Below are 10,969 nucleotides of genomic sequence, written 5' to 3'. Positions count from 1 at the left end.
CCTGACTCACCAAAGATTTTTTTTTTTGGAGCACAGAAATAACGTCTCCCGAAGGGGGAACAGAAGGCTGGACTACAAACACCTGCGACTCGCTGCTGCTACTCTTTGCCATTCACACTTTCTCAGCTCAAAGTATCAGAGGTTTGCAGCTATTGAAAGGTAGAAGAAAAAAACTCCTTGCCGAGAGGGACGGGAACATTGAGGAGTCTGCAGTGCATAAATGGGGACTTTTGCTTGCCGTAAGTATTGGGGCAGAAATGCCATCATCTGGAGAAGGAATGTCCCTTCTGTTGGCACATGTCTGCTATCACTTTGTTCTTTATGGACTTGCAGCTAGGGAGTTATCCGATCCTTCCCGAATATACAAAGTGGCTCTTTCTCCGGGCTCTCCTTCCTCTGTAAGCACTGCAAGAAGTCAGTTCACACAGCGCAAGGCATCCCCGCGGGCGGCCGAAGCAGCGAACGCCTACCCGGGAGGTGTGACACCAGGAACACCTCCCTGCAGCCACAGGAGCGGCTCCTGCGAACGCACACGTCGGCCAGCGTTGGCTTAAGTTGCGAAGGAGTCGCCCTGCGGAAACGTTGGTCGTCGCGAGCTCCGTTTGTCTGTGCCGACACGGGTGAGAGGGGCGGACGGTGGGGATTTGGTGTTACTCTCGCAGAGTACACGTGTTGCCAGCGTGAAAGGAGCTGGTGCTCTGGGTCACGTTACTGGCGCCTTAACAGATCAGGGGCTGTTTGCTATATCTTTTTTTTTTTTCTTTTCTGCAGGGATAGATATTCAAGGAATATATCTGTTGCAAGCTTGGGTTTGTCAAAATGCTGGTTTAATTCCTGTTCCCGCTGACAAGAAGACAGAGAGGTGCCACAGAGGAATCAAGTGACGCTGTAACGTCAGGCAGGGAGCAAAGACAAGAATTAGACCTGGGTCTTTTGATTTCGAGGCTAATGCCTGCTTCTAACTCCGATGTGTTGGCAGGGAGCTGGGTCAATGCCTTAACACAAGCAGGTGCCGTTAGCCAGAGCATGCAGTATTTTGCAGACCACTAGCAGTTTTCATTATTTATGCCAGACTTGCATGACTTTTAGGTAAAGGTTTCCTTGCTTAAAAGGAGGGAGAAACGTCCAGGATTTGAGGAAACAAGGGCAGGGGTGTGTCTAAAAGCAAACCACTGGCAGACAGAATGAGGAAACATTCCTCTACAGCCTCGTTAAAGCAATTTGACAGCACCTTTAAAACCACCTCCCACAGAAAGGAGCAGGTGGGAAAGGCCCAGAGAGAAAGGAGGGTTTGTGGAGGTTGTTAATCTTTAGCTCTGCACTGGAGTAGTGCAGAAGGGAGCGTGGCTGATATCATCCCCTTTTCTTTCCGCAGGGAGGTAAGTGTGTGGATGGTTGGTGGATTTGCTGTGGCCTTATTACCCCCTCCTTCCCAGCAAGGTGCCTGGTGAGTGCCCACCCAGCCAGGAGGGCCCCAATGCTTGGCAGAGCCTCCCTGCGTGTCTCCGGCAGGGGCAGGGGGCTGCTGGATCCCCGGGCTCGTCTGTGGTGATAGTGCCAAGTGTTAACTTACAGCTGCATAACGCATACACACAAACCTGCTTCCCGCCACGCAGCCTTTCTGGTTTCATTTAAGTTTTTATAGTTCATAATACAAGCTAATAAATAGGCGGGTCTGGATTAAAAAGGTTTCTTTTTTCATATTCTGCATAGCTGAAGCCCTCTCTGCATTCCACACCGCTGTGATAAAACATCCCGGTGCGCCTGGCAGCCTCTTCTCCTTTCAGAGGCCAAAGCAGACTCCCTTCTACCCGCTCTGGATGCGGTTGCCTTCTGCTTGGTGCCAGCCGCTGCTGCCAAAAGAAGGTCTTGGTGTCATTTGCCCTCGGGACTAAACCTGCACCTGCGGCTTTACGTGCAGAAGTGCAGCGTGACTTTGTGTCTGGGACCCGGCCGAGCTGGGGAGGCAGCGGCTTCGGCCTCCATCTTTCAGCACCCTGCCTCATTTCCACTGCTTGGGTTGGCTGGTGGATGGGTCCTCTGCAGCGATGGGGTGCGGGCAGGCTGCACCATCTATTTTATTTGCTTTATTTTTAAAGACAGCCGAGAAGCATAGGCTAGACTCCGACGCCTGAAAAACCCAATGAACGATATACACCTGAAGGAGTTGTGCTTTGAAATGGGTCCCGGTGGGACTGCAAACCAACAGCGATGCAGTCACTGGTGTCCGTCTGCCCCCACAGCCCAGCCAGGCTGCGTGGGGCGGCAGCTTCGCCTCCTCCCCGCAGACACGGGGCCTGCGCCTGCCGGCAGCGAGGCCTGCGGGAGGGTGGCCACCAGCCCTCGGTGGCCACCAGCCCTCGGCCGGCTGTGCCCTGCCAGCGGAAAGCGGCAGAGGCCGCGGAGGTTCCCGCAGCCCTGACGGGACAGAGGGGCTGGCAGAGGTGTCCCCCCCCTGGAGCGCCATGAGGGGGAAGACGACGGCCGGCGGCAGCGCAGTGTCCTCCACGCTCACCTGTGGCAAAAAGGAGAAAAAAACCAAACAAACCAACCAAAACTAAAGAGAAGGGGAAAAAATTAATTAAAAAGCATGTAAAATGTTTATAACCCCCCGCTTGGCGGGCTCGGGAGCTGCCGGCCCGGCGGAGGAGCCCCGCACCTGCCGCCGCAGCCCGGCCCCGCTTCCCCCCCCCCCCGCCTCAGCAAACGGGGCCGCTCCCCCCGCCGCGGGCTGGCAGCAACCTGTTGGTCCCGCCGCTGTCGAGGAGGGCGGGAGGAGCCCCCCCTCGGCTCGGCGGCGAACCCGCTGACAAAGGCGGAGCAGCGGCAGGGCCAGGGCCGCCCCCGCCCACCGCCCCCGGCAGCGGGGCCCGGCGGCGCCGGCGGGCAGCGCGGGGCTGGGGCGCTCGCACAAGATGGCGGTGGGGCGGCGGGAGAGAGCGCTCCCCTCTTAGATGCGGCCGCGGCGGCCCCTGCTCCCGGCGCCCGGCGGGGCTTACATGGCGCTGGAGGACCTGCTTTGTCTCTGCTTCTCCGCCCTCGCCGTCCTGGCCGTGCAAGGTGGGTGAGGAAGGGGTGTGTGTGTGTGTGTGTGTGTGTTTTGGGGGGGTCGGTGCCCCCGAGCGGTCGCGGTCGCGCGTGGGGCCGCGGCGCCACCTGCCCTCCCGCCGCGCCCCGCTCGGCCGTGTGTAGCGGCCGGCTCCCCGCGGGGATGCGCTCCCCGGCCGGGACCCTCTCCCCCGCCGTTTCTCGCCCCCCCGTAGCAGCCCCCTTAGCGGCCATTCCTCCCCAGTCGCCCCGTGTCCTCCTCAGTGGCCGCTTCCCCCATCCCGCGTGGCCGTTTTTCGCACCCCCCCCCTCCATCCCCTTCTCTCCTCCGGCCGCTTTTCGTCCCCGTGACTCGGGTGACGGCCACACTCCTGGCCTCAGCCCATGTCTGGACGGTGCCTTCTTTGGAGTCACCTTTTGGGGGTGACGCAGGGCGTCCCCCGCAGGGAGCCCCCCTCAGAAGGCCGGGCTGGGAGGGGGGCAGCGGGCCAGCGGCAGCGACCCCCGGGCCCCCCGCTTTGCCAGCGGCGAGTTTCCTCTGGAGGGACGGCTGCTGAGTGCTTGTTGGGCTGGCCCGGAGCAGGCCCAGGGGTCTGGCAGGGCCATGGTGGGGACCCTCACCCTGCTCCCGCCAGCGCAGGACGCATGGGTGGACAGACGTCCCCTCGGTCAAGGAAGCGACCCAGGAGTAGCCGCGTTTCTCGCGCCCTCCGTTTTGCAACGCTTACGCAAACGGCTCCGTGCGCGGGCACACATACGCCTGTCCGGCTGGCCGACTTTCTGCGTTTGCCGTCGAAGTTTGCATCGAGGGTCGTTGGAGCTGCGGACCTTTGGGTGCGTGGTTCGTTCCCTCTGCGTGCGCAGACCTGCAAAGGCTTTTGTCTGCATCCCCGAGAAGGGGTTGGAAAGGTGTAGGCTGACGGAGCTGCACCGAAAAATGCGAGCCGTGTAGTGCCCTGGAGTTGCTCTGGTTTAAAAGAGCCTCCTAAACGGAGGATTGCAGTGGAGGAGGCATCCCTATGTCATTGTACATTTTTATTCCTTTTTATGATGCCTTCAGGTTCGGCAGAGCGTGATAACAGCACAAAGGATGTTTAGTCTTTATGGCTTCGAAAATAGCCTTTTGGGGGAGAATACAGTGTGGTGGACAGCTGCAGGGTTGTTTTTCTTTTCTTTTTTTTCAGAACATTGTGAGCTCCCGTAAGGGGTAGGTTATCATTTGGTGTAGGTGCAGCGATACGGTGGCTGTGTGTAGAAATGAATAACTGTCCATGTAAGTGGCCCGTTGTCATCAGTGCGTGTGGGTTTTTCTAGATGGATGGCAGTCTGTGACCCCACCAGCAGACGAACGGGTAAGCTGGGGTGGGTGGGAGCTGCGTCTCCTGCGTGTTTGAACAAACAGCTAAGTGGATCCCGAGGCTTGTAATGGAGAACAATGATTTAAAAAAGAAAAAAAGGGGGGTGGTGGAGTGGATGTTTTTTTTTTTTTTTCAAACCCACTTCAACAAGAAAACTTCAAATGCTTTGCAGTTGTGGCTTCTCTGCTTTTCTTGCAAGCAATTAGGCAACTAGTGAAAATTGTTTCTGTTTGTTTTCTAACAATGGGCCATGTATTGTGTAGAGGTAGTGAGTGCGTCGGCACAGGCTGTGGACGTGCCGCTCGGTACATGTGGATGTGCTTTCCAACAGGTGGGTTTGATTCCGAAAAGAAAAACATGGACTTGTTTCAATCTGAAATTAATTTGGCAGAGGGTGGAAATGGTTTTGGGAAAGTCTGCATTTGATCCCAAAGCCCATGTGTTTTGATCCAAAGTTCAAGCCTCGCTGGGTATGAAATACTTAGGAGAGAAGTAGACTGGAAAACCTTCCCCCTCTGTGGATTTGATGGAAGCTGTGCCAGTTTACACTAGCTGGGGATGCGATCCACTGTTTTGAAAGCCTTCTGCCTGTCCTACTTTGAGACTGTTTTCCCTGCAGTAGCAGGAAAGGGATTAAGGAAAAAAGAAAACAGAACAACCCCTCTTTGGTTGACTCTGGCAAGGGGGTTGTGCTGGTTGCTTTCCTTGGGGCTCTCTACAGGGGACGTGTTGGTGGGAAGTGGGCTGAGCTTTCCAACTGAGGGATCAGCTGAAATCCATCTGGGTTTATGTCATTTGGATTTGTGGTTGAGTCCCCGTGCTGCAGAACACATTTCCTTTTTCGACATCACCTAACTTTAGTTCTGATTCGGTTTATCCTTCCTGTCGCATTCGTCGTGGCGGCGTCGCCCTGCAGCCTGCTGCGTGCAGTTAGTGCCTTTGCCTGGGGAAGTCAGTGTTGCCATTGTTCGGGGACCGCGCGTCTCTGCCGCTGCGGTCGCCTGCGCTTGGCAGGGTGTCAGCTGCATGCAGATCCGCTTGCCCTCTTGACTGTGGTGTTGCGGTGTCGCCTGTCCGTGGGCTGGGTTGCAAGGAGGCAGGGTGAGCGGTGCAGGGAAGGGGTATTTCTTACAGTCCCCAAGAAATGGGGGGCACTGACAGTGCCAAACACTCGTGTACACCATTTTAGCGAGGTTTTGCCTGTATCGTGTTTCCAGGGGCAGGTTTCTCGCGTGGGAGCTTGCTGCTGTTGTGCTGCGGCTGTCATGACAGCCAGTCTCCAAGCCCTGATGGCAGAGGCTGCTCGAAAGTGGGGAATGTTTCTGCTGGTGTTTCTCTGTTTCTCTTCTGGTGCATGAGGCTGAAGGAGAAACCGCTCAGACTTGGTTCTGGTTTTGTCTTCCCTGTTTTCCCTAGCTTTTTCCCTTCTCTTTTTCTTTTTTCGTGCCCTCTCCTTTCACTACCTTGAAGTCCAAAGTGAAGCAGAACCCGCTAATTTTGTGATGTCTCCCCCCTTTCTGCTGCAGACTTTCTCCTGGCAGCTGTAGAAAGTTTGATCTGCTGCAGGGGGCCCCACGCGGGGTGGGTGCATCACTGATGGTACGTGAACCGCTTCAGAGTGGCGCAAGTAATAATTTAAAAAGAAAATGTTTGGCAATCTGCCTTTCCCTGGGGAAGAAGGGAGACGATTCTTCCTGCGTGCATGCTTGCAGCCTGATTTGGAGCTGGAGGCAGCTTCTATGGTACGGCAGAGATCTCTGTGTGTCAGGGGCACCTGCGTTTGGGAACTGCTGGGGTGGGCTGGGTGTCACCGTGGCATACGGGACATCTCGCTTGAGTGCCTGCTGTGATCCTGGGCTGGTTGCTTCATCTTTTCTGGTGTCCTCAGGGCCCATCTTTCAGCAAAAACAGAGATGCTGCACACTTTTCTCTGTCAAAGGTGTTGAGAGGATAAAATCTGTCAATGAGCGTTAAGCACATGTATGATCTTTGTCACTATAGCATACAACTATCCCGAGGGCAGGGAGCTGCGTTGTCCCATGTTGGCTTACAAATTTGTGATTCCTGATACCGTATTGCTTGCCAGGTGATTTGAACCTCCCTCTCTTGGAGGTGCCTTCCCAAAGGCTGACTCTTCTCCCAGGGAAAAATCCAGGTGCTTGTGAACCAGTCCGGGCCTTCGCAGCGTAAGAGATGCTGCTTGCACGATTTACATGCTCCTCTCCTGTTTAAATGGCTGCCTGGCCATTAAGCCTAGTCATGGTTATATAATTAAGATGGGAATTAATATTTAATCTGATTGTAATTTGTTGCTGGAATCCATCCCAAACTGTATCTCTGCGTGAGGTGAGTGAGTACCTGAGGGAAAACTGAGGCCAGTGTTACACGTAGGGGATTTTCTGCTTGGACACTTAGAATTATAGGCCTGCCTTGGGTGATGGCAGAAACCCTAACCTTTACAAACCCAGAACGATCATAGTCATTTTGTTATCTGTAGGAAGCAAATGTTTGCTTTATAGTCAGCTGTAATACTAGAGGGGATATGGTAAATCCCTGTTATCAGTATTTGCCAAGTGCATGTTGGGCCAAAATCAACTCTGGTGCAATTTCTTTTGCAGAAGAACTGGACTCGATTGTCTACAGTATTTTTAGCCTGGTTTTCTAAGGAAAAGAGACTTACGTAGTCCTGCTGTCTGGTTGTTTGTCCATCTGCCTTTCCTTTTCCAAATAATTTTTGGACCTGCTGGTCAGTGATAGCTAGTGTGGATATGGAGAATTCAGAGTTTTTGGAATTAAGTGATCAAGTAGAGGAGAGAGATGCAGTTTCTGCATGGGCTGAAGGAGAGGCACTGGAAAACCCACCTAGGGGAGGAAGCCGAAGAGCCTCAGCTGCAGGAAGAGCTTTGAACAGAGCTTGCACCTTGTTCGGGTAGGACAGGGTAATCCAGTCCCAAGACAGAAAGCTGCAGGAAATCACAATCTCAAGTCCTTGTATCCACTTGTTTATTTTTAAAGTCTTTTATGCTTTAAAACATGCTGTTGTTTTATGTTTACGTCAGCATTCAGGTCACAGGGCTTGGTAGCTGTTTTGCTTTCCTCTCTTACTGGGAAAGCATTTTCCAAACACAGGACTTGGAGCGGCTGTGACATTGTCTCTTTCTGTTGTCTTTGTGTTGGTCACTTGCCATCTCTGCCGCAGTTTCCCCATTTGTTCCAGCTGGGCAGAAGATGCTGTTGCACACTGTAAACATATGAAGAACACCATCACTCTTAAGTACCCTCCTTGCATTTATTAAAATCCCATGAGTAAGTGACCTCCAAGTGCTGCTTATGCTTTTCTGGCTTAACGGCTTCTTGGTGAGAGTTAAAACTGAATCTGCCATCTTCATAAAGAGCAGAGTTGAGCTGTGTTTTCATGAGCCCTTCTAGAGATGCTAATGCCCACACCAGATGTGGGGGGAAGGACCGCAGAGCTCCTTCTAGTTTGTCTGACTTTCACTGGTATGCTGAAGTCGGCCTTGAAACACCACTGAATTTTCCTAATTCTGAAGAGTAACAGAGCCTTCATAGGGTGGGAAAGAGGTGGTCAGTGCTTACTTCCAGGAAGGTAGATAGCTGCTGGAGTTGCAGCTACTGAGAAGACAGATTCCCTGGGAGAACCCAAACACTTGTCATCAGCCCTGTTTGAGCGTATCTAACGCTTTCCTGTTTGCAGGTGTCAAGACACTTTGCTCGTGAGTGCGTAGGTCGTGGTGCTTCTCCCTTGGATGTGGTGTTGTTCATGTCACTGATGCCCTTTGGTGTCTCTGTTTGAGTCGGATCCTCTCCTGCTCTTAATCCATGGGATCCTGCTGTTGTGGTATGGGCCTTCTTTATCTGAGAAGTCCAGCAGATGCAGTGTGTTATCTCCATGGGTAATAAACATACTCTGTGGTGGTTATGATAAGCAATTACTGTACTCCACTGAAACTTTCATATCATATGTTCTGGAATTATTTAAAAATCTGTATCTGCATTTTAAAAGCAATTGCCTGTTACTGCTGTATTAAAGTCAGCTGAACTATTGAATTGGTTTATTCTGTGCTTTCTTGTTTTTTAATGATGTTTTTTTTTTTCAAGATCTCTCGTGGATTTCTTGCGGACAGGTCTTTAATATTAAAGGTGTGTTAATGAAATGTGAGCATCCCCAGAGGTTGCTCTCAGCCCAGATTGGTGGGAGGATTGAAATCTGGTGTGTGTGAAGCTAGTGTATTTGTGCTCAGTCTGCTGTGGCCCTTTCCTGTATTCTGACTGAATTCCCTGCTCTCATTTCCTGCTTGGGTCTTTGAACCACGTTCCCTTTGGAGTTGGGATGGCTTAGCACCTTGTTAAATGTAAGAATTTGGGAAATTAAGCAGTTAAAACAGAACTCCGGGGAAAGGTGCTGGGATGGCAGAACTTGGAGCAGAGGTGGAGCAAACCTGGGATGCAGAAGCGATGCCAGGCTGGCAGCGGGCTGGGGGGATGTGATAAAGTCCTGCTTTATGTTTCACTGTCTGTGCTGCGAAATGTGCATCCTTGGTAGTTTCTAAATTGACTGTCGATAGATGATCAATTTAATTGGTGTGACCAAAAAGGTCATTACTTAATGGGATGGATTTCCCGTGCTGTGTTGTGTGAATATACTGAGTATTTGGCAAAGCCTGGGTGTTCGTGCACTCAGGGCTTTGATAAATCTTCTTTTTCAAAAGCATCAGCAGTGCTTACAGGTTTTAAAATTACCTGAAGGTTTGCACTTAATGCAAGACTGTCCTCTCTGTGTCTCTCGGCTGGCTAGTTTGATGTGATTTGCAGAACAGGTGCATGTATTTCCCAGACAAAAGTGGAATTGTGCCTGATATTAAAAGAAAACTAGTCAAGTGTTCATTGATTTTTTTTTTTGTTTGTTTGTTTGTTATTGCAACTGAGAAGGCTTTTATGTTCCTTTGGAAATCTTTGTCCCTTTTTTGTCTCTTTTTGGAGGCGGTCTTGTGAAAAACCCCAATGTGCTCCTTGTAGTGCTGATGTGATGTGCTGTTACCTTTCTGGAAATATCATTTGCTTTAAAAGGATGACGTGCACTCCTCTTAATCATGTTGACCCAGAGGGACCGGGCTAGTTGCAGCCCATTTCTGTGCCCTACCAGTCCTGCTTGCTTGTTTGACTCCTGGCAAAGCCTTGAGAGAGCTCGCAAGAAGGACACGTGGAGTTTTTCATGACCAAGAAACACAAGGGTCGGGGAGGGCAGAGAATTAGCAGATGTTCAGGCTGATGTTCAGGGGGTTTAGCCTGTGGTGTTGGGATGGGACCTGTCGCTGTATGGGAGATAAGGCTTGTGTACGAGATGCTGGGGCTCGTTTGAGGTTATCTTCAGCAGTGGGGTAAGAAGTGTGGCATGGGGTGGAGGATATGGGACTGCCAGCTTGACTCCATTATTTCCTTCTTGATAGGTATTTTCCCCCACCTTAGAGGCTCAAGCAGCCCTGCTGTTAAAGAATGCAGGTTGTCATAGGAGGGCAATCATATGCTCCACAGGTTTGTGTGCGCTTGGGAAGGCACTATGCGTTGTTGCATAGCAAGGCATCGTGGCAAAATACACATAGAAGATAAAAGGGGAAAAAGAAACCCAGAGTCTGATTGAATACCAGCTCCTTTGCTGGGTTGGCAAAAATTGTTTAGATCCTCCTTCCCAAGAATGATTTTGTAAACATAATGCTGCCTATTAGCCATGTAAATTACTGTCATTGGTGGCAATTGTTGTGATGGAAAGATAAGTGTCTTGAAACCCTGGTTTGATTTACCCCTCCTGCCCCCCCCCAGGCTTGCTAACCAGTTGTTTATGTCAGCACTGATTGCGGCTTTTGTCAGAGAAATCAAAATATTGATCAAAATTATTTAGCTCTGTTTTCCCTAGGTCACAGTAAATGCAACTTTTCTTTCTTTCCCTTTGTACTCTTTTCTCTGTACTGAAAACAAAGCGAATCTTTCCTCAAGGAGATGAGCTGTGCGTTCCCGAAGTCAAATGTCATCCGCTTGAAGAGGGTCCTTAGGAGCAGACTTCATATCTGGAGGCTTTCCTCAAGAGTCTGTCAGCTGAAAATCTGGCTAGCAGCATTACCACAAGTACTATTGTAGGGTTTTCTTTACGTGCAAAGTGGGGGGAGAAGGAAGTTTCTCCCAGCTGCTGGCAGAGAATAGCTTCCCATTTACTTAACGCTTGTGGCTGCTGCCAGGATTTTCTGTTTAGCAGCAGAGGGAGTTAAGTGCGAGGTGAAAGGCTTCAGTAACACTTCAGCATCCGGGCACGAGGCTGAGCTGTCAAATAATTCTTCTCGCTCTTTGTTTTTTATACCAGTCAAGGCTCTTGGGTAGTTTTGTAGGTTTAAGGCTAGTGAGGTTGCGCTGCCTTCATGTGTACTGTGGGAAGCTGAACACGTTTCTTCTTTCAGGTTTAATGGTTGTGCTTGAACAAGAGCATCTCATAAAGAGCAACACCCACTTCTGACTTAAAAATGTCTTGTGGGTGCTTGTCTGTCACAGCCCCT

At 51.3% G+C, this 10,969-nt stretch overlaps 1 protein-coding gene across 3 annotated transcripts in view; it reads left to right on the top strand.

The window, feature by feature from the left end:
• Positions 1 to 1,277: 1,277 nt before the first annotated feature.
• The window catches only part of IGDCC4 (immunoglobulin superfamily DCC subclass member 4), a 102,189-nt gene continuing 92,497 nt past the window's right edge, over positions 1,278 to 10,969 (top strand). For 2 of the 3 annotated variants that reach the window (XM_087744924.1, XM_087744923.1), the window contains exon 1: positions 2,850 to 3,060. In XM_087744924.1, the coding sequence (XP_087601050.1) occupies positions 2,955 to 3,060 (106 nt within the window). In that variant the 5' untranslated portion in view covers positions 2,850 to 2,954. Of the gene's footprint in view, positions 1,380 to 2,849; positions 3,061 to 10,969 lie in introns of those variants that run through there. The other variant, XM_087744926.1, reaches the window with a different exon arrangement.

This window comes from Nipponia nippon, unplaced genomic scaffold (genome assembly GCF_047370975.1).
Source record: "Nipponia nippon isolate SJK-2023a ecotype South Korea unplaced genomic scaffold, ASM4737097v1 scaffold_9, whole genome shotgun sequence".
In the NCBI taxonomy this organism is placed as follows: domain Eukaryota; kingdom Metazoa; phylum Chordata; class Aves; order Pelecaniformes; family Threskiornithidae; genus Nipponia; species Nipponia nippon.
The sequence above is the reverse complement of the archived record's forward strand: the minus strand, read 5'-3'. Positions and strand labels throughout refer to the sequence as shown.